Source organism: Panthera leo, chromosome D4, assembly GCF_018350215.1.
Source record: "Panthera leo isolate Ple1 chromosome D4, P.leo_Ple1_pat1.1, whole genome shotgun sequence".
Lineage (NCBI taxonomy): Eukaryota > Metazoa > Chordata > Mammalia > Carnivora > Felidae > Panthera > Panthera leo.
Window position 1 is genome coordinate 55,119,835 of NC_056691.1, and position 21,135 is coordinate 55,140,969.

General features: G+C 40.3%; 1 protein-coding gene across 12 annotated transcripts in view; it reads right to left on the reverse strand.

The window, feature by feature from the left end:
• APTX (aprataxin) overlaps window positions 1-21,135 on the reverse strand; it is a 75,323-nt gene that overhangs the window by 18,390 nt on the left and 35,798 nt on the right. For 8 of the 12 annotated variants that reach the window (XM_042914143.1, XM_042914147.1, XM_042914142.1 and 5 more), the window contains 4 exons: window positions 21,038-21,097; window positions 19,998-20,224; window positions 13,861-13,964; window positions 12,404-13,092 (listed from right to left, as the gene is read on the reverse strand). In XM_042914143.1, coding sequence (XP_042770077.1) covers window positions 12,938-13,092; window positions 13,861-13,964; window positions 19,998-20,224; window positions 21,038-21,097 — 546 coding nt within the window. In that variant the 3' untranslated portion in view covers window positions 12,404-12,937. Of the gene's footprint in view, window positions 1-12,403; window positions 13,093-13,860; window positions 13,965-19,997; window positions 20,225-21,037; window positions 21,098-21,135 lie in introns of those variants that run through there. The other 4 variants (XR_006196166.1, XR_006196167.1, XM_042914140.1 and 1 more) reach the window with 1 other exon arrangement.

Below are 21,135 nucleotides of genomic sequence, written 5' to 3' on the forward strand. Positions count from 1 at the left end.
CACTGTGCTCAGCAGGTCAGTCAGGCTCCTGGAAATGCAAACTGGAGTTTCAAAAGGATGAAAAGATTCCTGGAGGATTTTGTGGTGTTTTGGAGAGTGCCTCTGGGCAGATCACACACTGTGACAAGTTCTTTCCAAATTGTAACAATTCAGTCACACCTTCTACAAAGAACTGATTTTTTCACAGTTACCATGGTGGTAGCTGCCCTTGCTCATTTTCCCCCAAATCTTGAAGTGACTTGGGATTATGATACTGACGCAAACGCATGGTTTTCTAAACACTGCTCCCATTCCAAGGTGCCTATGAACTGGCAAATAAGAACAGGCAGGAGGTGAGGGAACCCTACTGATGGCCACAATGGAGTTGGAAACAGTTTGGCACATCAGGCCCAGGGAAGGCGTCCCACTCCCCACTCCCACTGTTGTCAGAGGAAGAAAAACCAGCTGGACGGGAAGTGGAGGCCTCACATTCTAGTCTAAGTTGCATGGCCTTCTGCTGGCAGTTTTACGTTTCTCCCTTGAAATTCTTCTCTTTAATCACAGATTCTCATTACAGGGAAGAAAACATTGGGAGGGAAGGAAGAAACAGACACTTCATATAAAAAATTTTCCCCATTAGATAATGCTTAAAAATTCTTTAACTAGACATTCACAGGCAAAGAAATAAATGAATCTAGACACAGACTTTATACCTTTCACAAAAAATTAACTCAAAAAGATCACAAACCAAAATGTAAAATACGAAACTATAAAACTCCTAGAAGACTACATGAGATAAAATCCAGGTGACCCTGGGTTTAGTGATAACTTTACAATACCAAAAGCACAATCCATAAAAAAAAATAATAATAATAAGTTGTAAAATAAATAAATAAATACATACATAGTACTTCATTAAAATTAAAATCCCTCAACCGGGGACAAAATTTTTTCTTGTACAAAAAAAGCTGAAATGCGAACTCCAATCTTGAAAAGATAATGTTGAGGTTTAAAATCATACTAAATATAAAAGACTAACAGCAGATCCTTGACCAGGCCATACTGTTTCATTTTTGTGGTGAAGGTAAGGAGAAAAGAGATGAGACTACCCTAACACAATTATTTATAAGAAAACAGGAAAGAAAAATATCTGTGAAACACACAAGGAACAAAACCTTATCCTAGGGAGGGATAACATGATATTTTCATTTTACCACCTTGAACATATGACTTCTCTGACAGACACAAGGAAACCTGATGGCTCAGGTGCTGAAATCAGATTAAACATTTCCTTGCTATCAACAGCCAAGGCCATCTCCGTAAGTCTCAGTCCAACCCAGCATTCAATTCACAGTCTTAAATATTTTCACTATTTTAAAAATTCTGATAAAAAGAGATGTCTTAATACTAATGTATATGAACCCGGTATTTGACTCAAAAAATATAGACAAAATAATAAAGACTAAAGAATTAGGGCTAAAACAAATTATAAAGACAGTCATGAAAGTAACAAATCCAAGAGTTACTTTTCTGAAAAGTGACACTTTAATTTTTTTTTTTAATGTTTATTTATTTTTGAGAGACAGAGTGTGAGCACGGGAGGGGCAGAGAGAGAAAGACACAGAATCTGAAGAGGCTCCAGGCTCTGAGCTGTCAGCACAGAGCCTGACACGAGGCTCGAACTCACAAGCCATGAGATCATGACCTGAGCCGAAGTCAGACGCTTAACCGACTGAGCCACCCAGGCGCCCCTGAAAAGTGACACTTCATAATAAAGTGTCAAGAAACACATAATAAAGATATGAGAAATAAGAACAACAGAGATCAAAATTTCAAAAAAAAAAAAAAAAAAGAATATATAATCTTTGCTAACATCTATCAAAAACCATTGAATAGATCCAATTTCTATCCAGGGGGAAAAAAACCTTCTTCAAATTCCCCTCCTATATTCTGTAGTTTTCTAGACCTCTCCAAAGTTCCCACTTCCCAAAGGCCTCAAAGTCTTCCCCAAATGTTCACCTCATGTATCTCTTTTCATCCTTCTCCTCCCTCCCTCTTTATCATGTAGGGTTGGTTATCATGTAGAAGTCAGATCTCCATCTCTCCCATTACTGGAATTCTCTACCACAAAGGATACCCTAGAACTAATCCAGCAAGCCAAACTCCTAACCATTCTCCTCCTGATTTTCAGGTCCCATTTGCTCCTCCTCTTCTCCTCATGCTTTACATCAGAAGTCTGCGTTCCAGGCCACAAAGCTCTCACACATGAACTAATCTATAGAATTCACCCCCCATCCCCATCCATCAAAAATATATCCTCACGTCCAAGCAACATTGAAAGAGTAGCCCTCAGGAACCAAGAGGGTCATCCCCAGAACTCAAGGATGGTCCAAAATTGGAAGTTAATATAGCATGCCACATCAACATAATACTCAAGATAAATTATGGGACCTTAATGGCTGCTGAAAGACATTTATAAATACAAATAGGAAGTTGCTAGGACAAGAATTTTGAACAAAATATAGTTGATATCTCTGTGAAAGAGACAGAGATTAAGGTTGGGGGCAGACAAATATACTTCTCTAGATCTAGTAACAAGGAAATCGGATCCCAAACTTGAATTTACCTTCACTTGTGTCCTCCTCAGGCCCAACTGAATCTGTTATAGCCTGAAATTTGGCCTTGCAGGATGTCTTTCTGCCTCTAGAGGTCTGGAGAACTTATCTTATTAAAATTATTAGCCATTTTTTGTTTTATTGGCTATTAATATAAGTAACTGAACGTGGATTACATTCTGTGATCTATTTTTTAAAAAATAAAATCTAGGTTTTCTCACATTCCCAAATACATATTCATTGTACCTGATTAGAAATCTGCGTAATAGGGGAGCCTGGGTGGCTCAGTCAGTTAAGTGTCTGACTACTGATTTCAGCTCAGGTCACAATCTCAGTCACAGACTCACAGTAGTGAGATTGAGCCTCTCTTTCTTTCTCTCTTTCTCTCTTTCTTTCTCTCTCTCTCTCTCTCTCTCAAAAAAAAAAAAAAAAAAAAAAAAGAAAGGAAGAAAGAAAGAAAGAAAGAGAAATCTGTACAATATAACAAAATTTAAATTACCTACATTCTCACCATCCAAAAATGACTACTAATTAACATTTTAGCGTATTTTCTCCCAGCATGAATTTGGGAATATAAGCACTCTTGGTGTTTAATAAGGACATAAGTTTGTCACTGGAGTTATAACAATCATTTCTGTCTCAAACCATTCAATGGGACATCAGAGGCTACTAGATTAAAGAGTTTTAACAGAGTCTCAAGGCAAGAGATTAAACATTTGTCTACCCAAAGCACCAAGGGCATTAGATGCCCTTCCATGGTATTCACAGAGTGAATTTCTGTGTGTGGTTTGGAAAAAAAGCCCTACCAGATGGTTCAAAATAATTAGGGCCTATGTGACTTACACATCTCCACATACACACATGGACACACACACCAGTTGAGAAACTTTGCCCTAGGAATTCATCGATGACTGATTTGTTTGAAAATGTATGGAGAGGGTCCATAGCTTTCACCAAATTCCCTGAACCCATGACTACTTCAAAATGTCAGGAGTCCTAGTTTGTAGAATTCTTTCCAGCTCTAATATTCTGACACTGTTTCAGGCTGGGGCATTTTTCTGCCTGCTTAGATGACAAAACTCTTAGAAAAGCTGGAGGATATAAATGAAGCTGAGCTCTTTTATCAGAAGGAGATTTTGAGGGAAGCTAACCCATGGAAAATGCACACATACCCCTTTACCTTCCCTGTATATCATTTGTCTCACTTTGACAGTGCTTCTTCTAATATCAAAACACCAGAGACTTAACAACAATTACATCAATGTAAAAATAACCCCACTTTTCAAGGATATGCCCAGAAGTGTCTGCTCCCAGCACTACTGCTCCCAGTTATACTTTCTGATGAGAATAAGAGTTACTAATCCTGGGGTCAAATTAAGAAATGGGAGGAAATAAGCTATCATATTTTCAAGGCCTACCATGCATTTGACATGCCTTAAAACCTTCATCTGATAAATTCCAGAATCAGGCCTCAGCCATGGCTCTAGTTAATGTTAGAGTCTAACCTCCAAGCCAAACCTTCTCCCCTTATCATCAATCATGCAGGTTTTACATTCTTACCAATACCTTGGCTGTCTCTCAAACTTCTATCTTAATTAGGAGATCAGTTAAACACACACCAGCCTTATTAAAAAAAAAAAAACTTGGGGTGCCTGGGTGGCGCAGTCGGTTAAGCGTCCGACTTCAGCCAGGTCACGATCTCGCGGTCCGTGAGTTCGAGCCCCGCGTCAGGCTCTGGGCTGATGGCTCAGAGCCTGGAGCCTGTTTCCGATTCTGTGTCTCCCTCTCTCTCTGCCCCTCCCCCGTTCATGCTCTGTCTCTCTCTATCCCAAAAATAAATAAAAAACGTTGAAAAAAAAATTAAAAAAAAAAAAAAAAAAAAAAAAAACTTACATATTTTACTTTGAAGCATTGATTCTGAAACATAAAAGAATTTTGTAAAACCATTTTGAATTATAAAGCAGATTAAGAATTTATTGTTCAAATACTGCCATCTGGTGGCCAAAGATAGTAACCCAAAAAAACAGATTTCTCCTAGAAAAGATACGGAAAACCCCAACAGCCCTGATCACCTGGTTTGTTAGCAAAGATTGAAATCTGGAACGTTACATAGGAAAATATTATCTGGAACATTATATGAGAAAATCTTAACATGTTTATGTTCCACTAATTCTGATCCATAAGAGATACGCTGTCCATAAACAATGGCAACAGGATGTTTATCAAAATGTTTCTGAAAGTCAAAGATACAGCCTCACAACACATTTGACAGTTAAATTAGCTGTAACAGAAAGAGTTCTGTTTTCTTTTTGCTTTCAAAGCATGACATGAGGTTTCATTCACTCAACAAAATTTTATTGGGATATCGTTATGTTCTACGTTCACTGAATTTCATTGGTACTTGATGGAACATCAGTAACATGTTGTAGAGAACATCATGGCCTGGTGAAGAATAACATTCCCACCCTATACGATTGGGCATTTGTGCCGTACCTGGGCCTCTGCTTCAGGGGTGAGTGTGGGCTAAAAGCTCCCGCCTGCAGGGGCCACCTTCTTGTCATTCACATTAAGGGGACATATGGTCTATCAGTTTCTCAGGTAGGTAATTCAGATAGGTGTGCCTACTGGGGACTCTCCAAAACCTTGGGTCTCCTACCTAATGCCTGACCAGCCAGATGGATCACATTTTAGTATTTGACCTACTTCCTACCCTTGCTCTGTCATGAACATTTTCCCTTTTCTGGGTTCTTGAAAGCAAAAATAAGTTTCTGTTCCCTAGTCACTGGGCAATTCTCTAGGTACTTAGTAACCTAGAGAATATTTATGATAATGGAAATGCTGTCCATAGTGGATAAGAATCCAGCTGCTCAGCTGGCTTTTTAAGCACACCTGAAAGCCTCCTTCTCTGCCCTGGCCCTAGGCTCCTATCTCCAGAATGCAGCCAATGAAAGAGCAGCAAAGGCTGATGGTCTGCTGGTGAACCAGGACATAGAGATGCCCAAGGACGCTGGCAACTCCAACCAGCATTGTAAGAGTACACCCTATAGTTTCTGGAGAAATTTCTGCAAAAGGTCCTTGGCCAGTAGCTAGTCATTAAATTTGAAAATATGATATAGTTTTTCTTCCAATCAAAGCAAACAATACAGGACAATAGTGGGGGCAGTGGATTGTGTCAACTTTTCAACTTGGAGCTGCCAGAAGTCCAGAACTGTTTGCCTCCTTTTCAGTCTTAGATTCCATGGCAACAGTGCAGAACCAAAGAGCTACCAGCACATGGGGATGATGTGTGCAGTCCACATGAGTGGTAAACAACTATTGTTTTTGCAAACTGCTTCTCCCTCGTCCATGAAATTCTAGTGGGGCCAACAGTCTTTTGGCCCTCCACCCCTCACCTCAAGATAGTCCTGTTACTTGAGATGGCCAGAGTATGCCACCCACCTAAGAGACACAGTAATTAGTCTAGAGATGAGTATGTGACCTAAGCAAAGAAGTCAGGGTCCTTTCTGTGCTTTGGCAGAAATGTGGAGGGGTAAGGGATGGAGAGGATTGAGCTCTCTCACTCTGAGGCCCACAACTGTTCTTACTGCTCCCTAGACAGTCAACCCAAAAAAGCAGAACTAAGAAATGAAAAGGGAGCCTAATGATGTCATTTAAACCCCTAGAGATTCAGCCATGCTCTTTGCCTCCCTGATAGGTCCAGAACCAGCACAAAGTGGGACAAATGAAGACTTCTTTAAAAACTTACTTTACAGATTAAGGCAGGAGTGCAAAGAATTTCTTGTGCTTTAGAAAGCTTATTGGCTAATTTCAGTCTTAGAAAAAAAAGAAAAAAGACCCAGAGGACAGAGCAATGGGAGCTAACAGGCTGAAAGCTGAGGACTTGTATCTTACAGGGAGGGACTTTAAGTATAATCTAATCCAAGGCCCTGGTTTTAAATATGAGAAACCAAGGGGCACCTGGGTTGTTCAGACGGTTAAGCATGACTTGTGATCTCAACTCAGGTCTTGATCTCAGGGTTGTGAGTTGAAGCCCCGCATTGAGCTCCATGATGGGCATGAAGCCTACTTAAAATACATACATATATACATACATACATACATATGAGAAGTTGGAAGGTTCGAAGTGCAAAAGAGCTTGCTTGAGAGAATATTCACTGAGGGTTCACAGATCAGATGGGTTTAGTTTGGGAGAGGTGTTGCGACCGGCGCAACAAACACCGAGATCAGGGTCCTGAGGGTAGGGGAATGTAAGAAAAAAAAAGAGAAGAGAAGCCAGTTTGGGAACAGGAGGGTCCCCTGGGCTGATGGCCCAAGTGACGGCTTTATTGTTGCTGTACACAATCTTTTATATCAAGACTCTTATGGATCAGGTCATTCTAAGAATAAACAGGTTTCACATGATCGCTGCCAGCCAAAACATTTAATTCTGTGTACCTTATGAACTTTCTAAACGGGTCACAAGACCTTGTTGATAGATTGCTAGCAAAACACAGTTCCCCTGTTTGTTTCTCTTTGACCCAGGGTAGAAAAGGGGGATAACATTACTGCCAACACCCAAAGACCACAGGCTTCAGGAATTAGCTTTCTCAGCCTTGACAAGGCTTTCGTATGCCTTTGCAAGTGGGGGAATGGGAGGGGGAACCACCGGGTTGGCTGAGTCAACAGGGAGCCATTGCTCGACCCGGTCTCAGCCTGGCACCGGGGTCCGGCCTCCCAGAGAGGAGACTAGGACTGAATGCTGGACCATCCCACTACCAGGTCCTTTCCACGTTCATGCTTGTTTAATCCTCAGTCAACATGAGAGGTACATATTTTAGTTCCATTTCACAGATGGTGAAATTGATGCCAGAGAGGTTAAATGACTAACCCAGTGCTACACAGCCAACATAGAACAGAGCTGAGCCTCGAATACAAGCTTAAGATGATTTTTTTTTTCTACTCTGCATTTACATGAAAAAAATATTATGAGGCAGGACAGAAGTGAGTGGGACTTAGGAGAGTAGCCGATCCTTATTCTCAAATAAGATATCAGTGTCTATGCTGCCTGGCTGGCTCAGTCAGTACAGCATGCATCTCTTGATCTTGGGGTCGTGAGTTCAAGCCCCACATTAGGGGCAGAGTTTACTTAAAAAAAAAAAAAAAAAAATCTCAGTGTCTGAGAGGATCCGGGAACAAAGAGATGAGTGCAATAAAGGCCAAGATCTGGTTTAAATTGTTAAATGAGCCCCTTAAATCTCCAAGTCCCAGCTGCCTTCTAAAAATTGAGGAAGTTGAAATAGATGGTCTCAAAATAAATTTGCAAAATGGAACAGGCAAAAAGAGTTGAACAGTGAGTGGCCCAGAATCCTAGAGGTCTAAACTCCTTTCCCACTGCCCCACATCCTGGCCACTCCCTTCCCTAAAGTTTGGGTAGACAGCAGCTGCTGACAAAGGAACACTCAGGCACTTGAGTGTATCTCTGATTTGATGAGTCATTCAACAATGGCCTAAATAATGCTAATAACACATGAGAACACTAATCATTAGTAGACTCTAAAACTCAAAACCCATTCCTTTATGGTAGAGTTTGTTAAAAATTTTTAAAAAGAAAGGAAGAAGAAAAGACAAAGTTAAGAAATTAAGATATTAAGAGTAGATTACTCCCGTTCAGAGATTCTAATGGAATTTGAGAGCCCTTTTCCCCAGCTCTGACTTAAGATTTGTCATAAACTATTTAAGGTCTACTCTTCATGTTCTCATATAAAGCATTCACTTGTTCAGTTTCAGGTTTCCAGTTCAGCTCTGTCATCATATCTACCTTCTCTTTAAGCAACAAAGGAACTCCATTTTAAATCTGGTTTCTTGGCTAGAGTTGAAGTAACCATATTCAACCATTTTATTTTAATAAAACAGCTGCCTTGCCTAGGTATGACGGGGCTAAGGTAAGAGGATAGTCCCTAATGGAGGAAATACAACTTAGAGTCACAAAGGTGAGTTATGTGCATTTGTCCTATTTTTTCATGCCACTATTCCCTGTTCCTTGAGAAGACTCCACCCAACTACAACACAGTAATAAGTCTGGGATAAATAGGCAAAGTAAGACCATTTTTTCTAGTGATCATGTAACAATAGCCCACTTGGGAGAGGGGGTGGCATGGGACCTATATACCTAAATATTTCATGTCCTTTTTCTGACTCCTCATTTTCTCATTTGTTTTTCTAAAACTTCTGTTGTTCAAGGTCACAGGGTAGCCTGGCTAAACAAAGAATGTAAAGGTGGTCACCTCACTCTTCAACATTTCCCTCATTATATCTCACATGTATCACATATATCATCATATATCACATACACTGTGATGTAGTCTCTCCTTGGTTGCAGTTTCTTACCATTCTCATTGTGATTTTAATATCAACATGCTAAACTATATAACATTGTTGATTAGGTAGAAAATTAACTGTTTTGGCAATACCTATTTTTAAAAAGTTCACTGGGCACCTTATCTGAAGTTCAGTTAAATGTTCTGCAATTCCCAAGTACATTGGCTGAGGCCTCATCGAAATCTCTGCCTTAGTCAGAGATTACTTACTGAATCCAGCACAGTTTGTACTGTTAACATACTGTACCCAAGAGATACTGCCATTCCCACTATCCTGGGATACATTCATGATATAGCTGATCTATTTATGCAGATGACTGGTTTTAGTAATGTAGATTCACTGCCTTTTAGATAGCTCATGATAAGTCGGCCAGTCAGGGTTCCTTAACCCCTCAGACCTGCTGAAGATTTCTCCATTTCCCAAGATTCCTGCCTGAATGTGGTGGCTAAACTAGAGCGAGCAGCTCCTGGGCCTGAATTCCATCTCTAGTTAGAAGACCCCAAGATGTGCATGCACCAAAGGGCTGAGGAAGGAGCAATGACACCAAAGGAGAGCATCTCAGGGATATCCTGGAGATAAGGTCTCTCCCCCTAGTCCTCCATAGGAGGTGTCTGGGATCTCCAGACACCTCCATAGGAGGGGATCCCAGATACCTCCTAAGCTCCCATGCAAAGTGGTGACTTTTTCCTTCAGAGCAGAGGTTAAGTTGGGGTTCACAGACCCCTTAGGGAGTCCATGGAAGCACTTTAAGGGTACATAAAATGTGTACACATTATTCTGGGGAGTGAGCTTCATGGCCTTCATCATATTTTGTTTTTTAAATCTAGTCTATGGAAGAATCTTCAGAGCTCTGTGGAGATCTCCAAGTTGTAGCTACTGGGACAGAGAGAGGCAGTTAGGCCAATTCTGACAGAGATCAATGCTGAATCTCTGACATCCAGCCATATCCAGTGTATGTGACTGATTACCAGATGCCAGACTCCAGGAAGCATCCCTGAACCTGCAAGGACTCTTAGTGGACCATCTCAAGTATGGTCCGGTCCTGGAAAGGACCATTTGTACCTGGATATCTCAGACAGACCCAGAAGAGGAAAAATATATAGGCTCTGAGCCTAAGGTTAGCTGAGTTCATCACAGGTCCCAGACCAAGCCTTTGTGACTGATGTCTGAGCAAGAAGGGATGGGAGCCATTGAAAAGAAACAGTTGGGGTGCATAGGTGGCTTAGTTGGTTAAGCACCCAACTCTTGATTTTGGGTCAGGTCATGATCTCATGATTGGGTCTCATGATCTCATGCATGGGCTTCTCTCTCTCCTTCTCTCTCTGCCCTTCCCCCCTCATGTGAGCACATGATCTTTCCCTCTCTCCCTCAAAATAAATAAATATTTTAAAAAAGAAAAAAGAAAAGGAAGTCATCAGCACCAGGCCTGGTCCCAAAAAGCTTGGAGCCAGGGGCGCCTGAGTGGCTTGATTTCACTTCAGGTCATGAACTCAGGTTCATGAGTTTGAGCCTCAAATCGAGCTCCACACTGTCAGTGCAGCCCTGCTTGGGATTCTTTCTCTCTCCCTCTCCCTCTATACCTGCCCTGCTCTCTCTCTAAATAAATTTTAAAAATTAAAAAAAAAAAACAAACAAAAACAAAACATGGGGCCAGGGGGCCTCCCCCAAATCCTGCAGAAACAAAGGGCTGGTCCCTATAAGTAGTCATTCTCCCTTATCTAATGCCCAAAGTCTCCCTGGGTCCTGAAATAAAATTGACCATGCAGAGGGAAGGAAGGCCTGCAACTAGCCCAGAAAACCAACCAGGAAACTGTGTGTGTATCCTGGCAGGGGACAGTCTAATCTGGAACTTTCAGAAATGCAAAGTGCTTTGAAGCCCAGACTTCATTTATATTGTGGTTCTCAGACTTTAGTATGAAAACGGTCATCCTGAATGTTTTATAATACAGATTCCTAGGCCCAAAGGATTGTGATTCAGTGGTTTTGAGATAAAGCCCAAGTGTTTACATGTTGTAGAAGGACACTAGCAATTCTGATCTCAGGTATCCATGGAGTGTACCTTTAGAAACAGTTTCTAGGGGCTTTAAGGCATCAGATGTGGAAAAGGGGCTTTAGAGGAACTGACTGTCCTCAGAGAAATCAATGATAAAATGCCACGAAGAGCTTTTGGTCAGCACAGACCCAATGCCCCTATGAGTCTATGGCCCCTACTGGTTAGTAATACATTTATATTCTTCAACTAATAGGGAAAATGAGTTTGATGCCCCAGAACCAAAACCAACTTTGAAGCCCAGGGTCCTTTACAGATTATTAAATTCTTCCCCTTTAAAGGGTCATAACAAGAATACCTACCCCACAGAATTACATACAGTGAGAAATGGGATAATCTGAAAAAAGTATTAGAATAATGCCTAGATGCACAGGAGTTGAACAAATGTTAGCTGCTATAATCATTAATTACTACTATTTAGGACTATATGACTATACCCATGCTCAACCAAAAAACCACTGTAGCATTCTGTTTGTTTATGAAAGACTGAGGTCAGATACGGTCTCCACAAATTGGTTTTCTCCAGAGAGAAGTTATTATTAAGGGTATTCTTTTATTTTTTTAACAAACTCAAGAGCAAAAAGAGCCACATCCTCAAATGGATCACCAATGCAATCAAAAGCAACATTTTAGATTTCCTTTTACCTTTAGTTCTGACATTATCCAAAAACAGATTTGCTCCAACAGTGACATCCAAATTTGTTCTGAGTAAAAAATGAAGCTATGGGGTTCTATGCAACTTTTCAGTTAACGATGATCTCTACATGCATCAGAACGGAGTTTGTGACTATTACCTGAACTCCCAATAATTTTCAACTACCTAAGAGAGCTGCCCCAAACAAATAACTTTATTTTCAGACAAAAGATCCAAGCAGGCCAGCAAGAAGGCTTGACAGCTGAACCCTGATGAACAAACATTTGGCCGAGTATTTCCTCATCAGCCAGGAACCCCTGATATTAGAGGAAAAAACCCATCTCTCCACCCCCTCACCAAGCCTATTTGCTCAGAGTGAATAAGTACTGGTGAGACACTTTCTGAGAAGGAAGCATGGATGGTTTTGGATAGAAAGGAATGAAAGGAACAGAAGAAACTAATTTCTCCATGAAGAAAGGAAAGAGTCAGAGAAAGACAAATATCATAAGACTTCACTCATATGAGGACTTTAAGACACAGATGAACATAAGGGAAAGAAAGCAAAAATAACATAAAAACAGGGAGGGGGACAAAACATAAGAGACTCTTAAATATGGAGAACAGAGGGTTACTGGAGGAGTTGTGGGAGGGAGGATGAGCTAAATGTGTAAGGGGCACTAAGGGGCACTACTCCTGAAATCATTGTTGCACTATATGCTAACTAATTTGGATGAAAATTTAAAAAAAAAAAGAAAAAACCCTGAAGATTTAAAACCAAATAAATAAGCAAATAAATAAGTAAATTAAATTAAGTTAAAAAAGAAAGGAAAGAGAAAGAATATTACAGAACAGATTAAGATCAGAGAACAAGACCAATTAGTACCTTTAAGCTAAATACCAGACCTCTCGAGCTTCTCTTCCTCTGGGGAGGAAGGATTAAATGTACAGAACAGAAATATATAGCCTGCTCTCTGATTCCATATCTTGCATTAGGTCAGTGTGAACATGGCTTTGCTCCCCGTGAGTCAGACCTGACATGGATCCTGGAGATCAGGGCTCAGGCCTGTCCCAGCCACCATCACCAGAGAACACATCCAAAACAACCCCAAATTCCTAATTCTTGAACTATTTCAGGTCATCCCATATTGGAGCCACTCAGGAACAGAAGAAGCTTTGTTTGGGCGGGGGAAGCTGCATGTTTTAATTCAAGAAATAAAAGTTCACAAGCAATCCAGAACAGGTGTCAGAAATTTGCTCTAAACAATCAGCCACACCTGCTGCAAAAGTTCAGGCTCCACAGAATCACTTTGGCCAGTGTCTCCTGAGATGCTCTTTCAGCTGAGGAATGGAAGGCAGCAGCTGCTGGCATTCGTGACAACGGAGGGGCAGCTTCAAGAGCTCAGGCATCCCATCTCGGACACTCACTCTGCCAGTGGTCTGTACCATCTCTATCACAGCTGCAGGCAAAGGAAAAAAGTTCAGAGCCCAGCTACTCTAGAAATCCAATACAAGATACCCCCCCAGAAAAGAAACTCTGACTCCACATAAAAATATGCCAGGTATCCTAAAGCTAGTAAACTTGAGGTTAAACTCACTGCTGGGAATCAGATTCTAAATCTGAGCAATCTGTTTTTGAGGTAATTACATTCCTTCAGGACACACTGTAAGGAATCCATATTATTACATCAAAAGTTTGTATCATAGTGCTTTACCCTTGGTTAGCCCTTGGTCAGTGGTAGCTGCCATCATTAACATCCCAGCATACTGAAGTTCCACAGTACATACCCTGGGAAATGCTTCCTTCTATATATACACAGCCTTCCCCTGTTAATCAACCACTCCTCACATGAGGCAGCCCCCAAGCCCCTACCCAGCTGATGGCAGAAGAGACAACTGTTAAGAGCTTTCATGTCTATGAACTCCAATAATTCTCAGGACAACCTTTAAGGCCCCTGTTGTTAGAACAAAACGTACCTTTCTGACTCTGATATAACAGCTTTCTAGATCTCTACCCTCTAACCCCACCAAGAAGGCTGCTCACAGCAAAGTGGCAATCCTACTGAACCCAAATAATCCAGTTTATTTTAATGGGTGAATCTTTATAGGGAACACAAAGCTGTACATGGGCTTTCGAGGCCAGGTTATTATCTAGGAAAACAACTAAAGCAAATATAAGAACAGGTGAGAAAATGAAACAAATGTGAAAACTAAACAACACTGTTTACCTTGCGATTCTATGAAGTATTCTGTATTGAAAGAATTCCAATGTTTTTTGTTTTTGAGGCAAGGAGAATCAAAATCCTGGCTGATCACATGAAGATGTACATGGCTAGGTGAGAGGGGGGGAAAAAAAAGACCATTAAATCCATTAAAAACTATGGCTTAATCAAAATGACAAACAGTAAAAGTACAGGTATATAAAATATTGCTAGTGTTTCCATTTAATCCAATTCATTCACCCATTCACTGAAGAATATGTAATGCTTGTTAAAGGGCCAAGGATTATTCTAGCACTGGGAATTTATCAGTGAACAAAATGAGAAAGGCCTCTGCCCTTACAGAAATTATATTCTAATAATGAAGACAAATAAAAAATAAGTAAACACATAAACAAGGAAAATTCAAACCATTAACACTAAGAAAAAAATAAGCCAGGGAAATGGGACACAGAGTGCTCAGGGAGTAGAGGTTACCGCTTCATCTAGCCAAGAGTGTTCAGGGAAGGCCCCTGCCAGGCAGTGATTTGGTCTGAGAAAGCAATTAGGCAAGCAAAGATCTGGGGAAAGAGTGTTTCAGGGAGTGGGGAGGCCAAGTGCAGAGGCCCTGAGATGAGAAAGAACTTCGTGCAACTGAGGAACAGAAAGGTGATAAATACATCTGGAATGGCTGGAGCCAGGGAGGTAGGGGCCAGAACATAAAGAGTCTTATAGGTTGACAAGGGGTCTGCACTGTATTCTGCTTACATGGTCTCTGATTTGCACTTTTAAAAGATCACTCTGGCTGGCCTGCAGAGAAGGAACTATAAAGAGGACAACGATGGATACAGAGACAAGTTAGCAAGCTACTGCAGAAGTCGAAGCTAGAAATAAACACACCTTAGATTAGAGCTGTAGTATTAGGAATACATTTTGCACTCGAACCAGTAGGACTCCCTAATGTGGAAGGATTGGATATGGTTTGGGGGAGGTGCCACTTACAGAGATGGGAAAGCTTAAAAGAAAAGCAGGTTTGAGGAAGAAAATCAAGAGTTCTCTTTTGGACTTATTAAACCAAGTAAGATGCCTTTTTGTATAGCTTTGACTCTTAGAATCAGTAATATTCCTATCCCCGCAATAAATAATCAAAACCAACCAATACATGCAGGAATTCAAAATGGAATATAGGCAGTAACAAACCTAACAGTATTACAAACAAATAAGGGAACCACACTGAAGGGGGTCAGGAAAAAAATAACTTGCCAAGTGAACTTTGAACAACAGTAGTTTGGATACCGTAAAGATAAAAAAAAGCTGTATACAAATACTGTGCCCTAATGAGTAAATGTGTTTCTCACAGGGGTGTGGGTTAGCAATTCTGTAACTATTTTATGTGTACACTAAGATCGAACAGGTAAGCGAATTTATGATATCTAATGAGAGCCAGATTTTTCACTGTTGGACAAAGAAATTACAACAAAAGAAAGGGGGAGACAAGAATGAACCTTGCAGAGTTGAACTAGAGCGAGAGGTATTAGTATAAATTTTTGCTTTTCCATACACATACACAAGTAGAGAAAGAAAGAAAGAAAGAAAGAAAGAAAGAAAGAAAGAAAGAGAGGAAGGAAGAAAGAGAATGTCTGTGTGGGTTAGGATTCATGCATGTATTTCCAGGCTCTATCTGCTTAGAGGACCTAGGAGCAAAGGCACTCTGGAATCAACCACTTCTCTCAATATAGAAACTTAGTATGCATGTCTTGGTTTATAAATATCATTATCCAATAAAAGAACTAAATAAAATAAAAGGTTCCTTCCAGGGCTAGAACAGAAAAAAATATAAGATGAACCTGGAACATCTTGCTCCAGAAAATAAAGAAGTGCTCAAAAAATGTTAGGGCCATATCAAAATGATACAGGACCCAACGTAAAGGAGCTTCCAAGGACCAAAGCCAGAACAATTTGAGAAATAAAATGAGTGACAAATTAAAACCTATAGAATAAAATAAACATCCATGAGTCCTTACTGATAAATAACTGAATAGATACATAATGGGGGAGAAAGGACAGCTCTTCCATACAGAAGAATTCTAATAAATAAATTAAAGAGAATGACGGAAACATAAAAGCACCATTAGGTAATGTGGGAAATCAAATAGCTCTGTCCTGGTTAAGGAGATTATAGGGAATGCATTACACTGCTTTCTGGCTCTGCTGAAAACAGCTGACCAGTATCTAGTTAACGTGTATTTAGGGTTGCGTGTGCTCATGAATTCCTTAGACCATGTTATCTATGGAATATCTTATCTTGTTCACCACCCTGCTTTCCGGCATCTGCTCTTTTGCAGTCTGGGGAATACCTTGTTTTTTTGCACGCTTTTCTAGACATTCTTACTGGCACCTACGTGCCAATTTTCATATTGCACAGTGATTTCCCTATAATGTATGCCTAATAAATACGGGAGCTTGAGAGCAGCTTGGGGTGCCTTCCCTTAGCCTCTCTTTCACGTCTCTTGACTTTTGGAGTCTTAAGTAATCCTTTCTGCTGTCCTCAGCTTTGCTGGACAAAGCCAAAAGCCAAACCCACAACTGGTGACCCCGACATGATAAGCTAAATCAGCAAGATAAACACCACAGTAATAACTGTTGCAGGCAGGACCTACCAATAAATCCTAAAACCACTGGGTAAAAGTTTGAGGACAAACAGGATAGCAGCACAGTTCCAAACTATTCAGGATATTCATCAATTACAAAGGGAAAACAGTAACTCAAGAGAGAACCCTGGCAGACATCACCATAACAAAGTGATCAAGGTTAATATCATGAGTAAAAAGCCATCTCAGCATTATGCACTCCTTGATATGGTACACTTAGAGGGACCCAACATCATCTCTGGTGTTTTGAAAGGAGGAGAAAAAAAAGAAGAAAAAAAGTATAACCTCAACCTAAACATGAAAAAGTAACAGACAAGCCCAAAATGAGAGACATGCTATAAAACCAACCAGTATTCATCAAAAGTGTCAGGGTCATGAAAACCAGGAAAGGAGGAGGAAGTGTCACAGATTAGGCGAAACTAAGGAAAGACAATAAATAAATAAATGCAACACAGGATCCTGGACTGCATCCTGGAGCAGAAAAACATAAAAAAAAAAAAAAAGTGAAATTCAAGTAAGGTCTAGGGCTCAATTAGTGGTGATGTTATGGAAGATCTTTGTTCTGCTTCATACTTTATTTTTTATATTTTCTAAATTTTTTACAATAAAAAAATTTGTTACCTTTTCCTTTCCACAGTGTTTATTCAAAATTACAGGGATCTTAAAAGGATATGTAAGCAGCAACTTTACTTACTGCTCATTTTGCTTCCCACCCACACCTGCCATAGCTTTTTTTACCATTCTTAGCACAACAGCATTTGTTATATGATGAAGGTATGGACACCATGATTACTATGTGAAAAGTGCTCTACAGTCAAGGGCTCTGTTAGCCACAGGCTGCACAGCACTGGAGAAACAGAATTATGATTATGGGTGACTTTTGTCCTAAATTTTTTAGTAAGGTTCTAACAATAAACCTTATTAAACATATACAGTTGATCCTTGAACTGACCCCCCACACTATCAAAAATCCAAAAGTGTAACATTTGGCTTCCCAAAAACTTAACTACTAATATCCTACTGTTGACCAGAAGCCTCACCAATAACATAAACAGTCCATTAACACATTATTTTGTATGTTGTATTATATACTGAAGTCTTACACTAAAGCAAGCCAGAGAAAAGAAGCTATTAAGAAACTCACAACAAAAAGAAATACTTTTATAGTATTTTACTACACTAAAAAAAAAATCTGCATATAGGTAGACCTGCACAATTCGAATCTATGTTGTTCAAGGGTCAACTGCATTTTTAAAAACATTTTTTTAATGTTTATTTATTTTTGAGAGAGAGAGAGAGAGAGAGAGAGAGAGAGTGTATAAGCAGGGGAGGAGCAGAGAGGGAGAGGGAGACACAGAACCTGAAGCAGGCTCCAGGCTCAGCACAGAGCCTGTCATGGGGCTCGAACTCACTGACCGCAAGATCATGACCTGAGCCAAAGTCCGACACTTAACTGACTGAGCCACCCAGGCGCCTCAAGGGTCAACTGCATTTTTTTAACTGAGTACAACATACATCTACCCTTAGACCTAGCAACTTCACTTGTAGGTATTTACCCAAGAGCAAAAACATGAAGTATGTCCATGATATACAAGACAATATACATGAATCTCAAAATCACAATGCTGACTAAAAAAGGTCAGACACATTATATGATTCCATTTATATGAAGTTCTAGAACAAGCAAAACTAACCTATGTGGAAAGAAATCAGAACAACACGAGGGTTGAGGAAAGGACTAACTGGAAAGGAGCACAAGGGAACTTTCTGGGATATGACAGAAATGTTCTGTATCTTAATCAGAGTGATAGTTACAGGACGTATATGTTTGTCAAAACTGACCAAACTATAAATCTGATGCAGTTTGTTGCATGTAAGCTAAGCCTCAACTTTAAAGAAAGAGTACTGGGACGCCTGGGTGGCTCAGTTGGTTGAGTGTCTAACTCTTGGTTTTGACTCAGGCCATGATATTGTGGTTCATGTCCTGGCAGTGCAGAGCCTGCTTGGGCTGCTTAGGATTCTCTCTCTCTGTCTATCTCTCTCTACCCCTTCTTCGCTCATGTGCTCTCTCACCGTCTCTCAAAATAAATGAATAAACTTAAAAAAAAAAAAAAAAAAAAAAAAAAGGAAGAGTACTGATGGGGAAAAAATATGGCACAAAAATTTCATTTGGTTAAAGTCACCCATAATTTAAGTCATAATTATCTAAATAAAATGTGAAGAATGTTGTTGGGTAGTTAAAAAAAAAAAAATAACCAAAACAAATTCTGATACACGCTACCACATACATGAACTTTGAAGACATTATTCTAAGTGAAATAAGCTAATCACAAAAAGAGTTTCTGTAGGATTCCACTTCCATGAATCACCTAGAGCAGTCAAATTATTAGAAACAGAAAGCAGAATGGTAACTACCAGGGACTGTAGAGGGGAATGGGAGGTAGTTTGGGAAGATGAAAAAGGTCCTAGAAAAATGATGGTGATGACTGCACAACAATGTAAATATACTTAATGCCAATAAACTGTACACTTAAAAATGGTTAAAATCCTACTCCTGAAGTCATTATTACACTGTGCTAACTTGGATTTTAAATAAAGTTTTTTATTTTTTTTTTTTTAACGTTTATTTATTTTTGAGAGAGAGAGAGACAGAGCATGAACGGGGGAGGGTCAGAGAGAGAGGGAGACACAGAATCCGAAACAGGCTCCAGGCTCTGCGCGGCCAGCACAGAGCCCAACGCAGGGCTCGAACTCATGGACAGCGAGATCATGACCTGAGCTGAAGTCGGCCGCCCAACCGACTGAGCCACCCAGGCACCCCTAAATAAAGTTTTTTAAAAAAATGGTTAAAGTGGTAAACTTTGTTACGTGTATTTTATCACGAAAAAACAAATGAACAAATACAAGATAAAAACTGCGAAATCCAATTAATCTGCTTATCTTGTTGCTTAGCTCAGAAGAACTGGAGGGGTGCCTGGGTGGCTCAGGTTGGTTAAGTCCGACTTCAACTCAGATCACGATCTTTGAATTCATGAGTTTGAGCTCCATGTTGGGCTCTGTGCTTACAGCTCAGAGCCTGGAGCCTGATTCAGATTCTGTATCTCCCTCTCTGCCCCTCCCTGCTCACACTCAGTCTCTCTCAAAAATAAATATTTAAAAAAAAAAAAAAAAAGAACAACAACTATGGAGATCTGCCTTGGTTGAGTTCTTTGAACAGGTTCTGCATTTTTCTCTCATTTTATTTTAAATCTTAGATCTACTGAGCTATCATGACAAAAGTCAGTGATGTTTGTCTCCTCCAGAGCAATGGTCCTTAATCACTAAGGAGTTATAGATGCTTCTGAAAAATCTAATAAAAGTCACAGGCAAATCAGGGAGAAGGGTGGAAGTTTCAGCCCACCTTCCTTGGAAACATCCCACCCTACTCCCCTTGGCCTTGAGACTATCAGCACACCCAAGCTGAATCCATCTGTCCACTTAGAACCAGAATACACTAGCACTACCCACAACACTTACCTCATGCTGGGAATGGCATGGTAACCCAATCGGAAGCGGAGTTTGCTGGACCCAGCAAAATCTGTAATCATCTTTTCCCCCACAGTGTGCATGTGTTTAAGGAGCTCAAGATGTTCCCTGGTCACAGCCTTCAGACTGGAAATGGAAGCCCATGGTAAGACCAGCCAGTGGTGACGAGCCTTGGGGTATTTATCCTTAATCACCACCACCTGCTCATCTTTGTAAACCTAGGATGGGGCACAAGAGAAGGAAACAGATATCTACCACACATGTTCTGTGTGTCAGGTACTGTCATATTCACTAACTCACTTCATTCCCAACACAATCTTACGCAAAAGGTGTCAGTATCCCAATTTTGTCAGATGACAGCAGAGACTCAGATGAGTGTCTTGCACAAAGTCACATCATTACTAAGTGGGAAGTCTAGGATTTCAAACCAGATCTAGTTGACTCCAGAGCCTGTGTTTTCAAGCACTACACTACAGAGAATACGCAGGAAATTCACAGTACAAAATAGTTCCTATGGATTGGATGTAAAATCCCTGCAGGCATAAATTCAAAGGCACCCTTCTCCACTCTAACACAGCAGACCATGTGACACAATCATGTGTTCCAAGACGCCCTATCAGATCTGGCCCCTTGTCACCCCAGAATGTAACTTAAGAACTCACAGACTCCTCCCAGGATGACACCTGACTATTAATCCCGGGGCAGCCCAGCAACTGCAGTCACAATACATTACCTGACACTCCCGTGAAAAAAACCCCACAAAGGTTAACTCAACTTCCCTTAATAGCACCCAGAAGTTTAGGAGGAATAAGGAAGAGGAGATCTTCAGTTGAAGAACTTAGCTTCTCTCCAAAGAATTCCAGTTGCTAACTTACTGACGATGGGAAAAGCCACTTGTTCTCACCAAGTAGACCAATAAAACAAACCTCATTCAGAAGGATTGATCTCCTTTGCTTTCATTTATCCTCACTCTGTGGAGTAGTCACTTAAAAGACATGTAATACATTTCAATGCCAAAATTTTATTCTGACCTGCATTTTGGGATCCTGCATAGAAATTTTTAAGCCTTGACTCCAGTGGCCCAATGATTCCTGAAACAAAAAGGGGCAATGTAAATTGCAAATGTCAG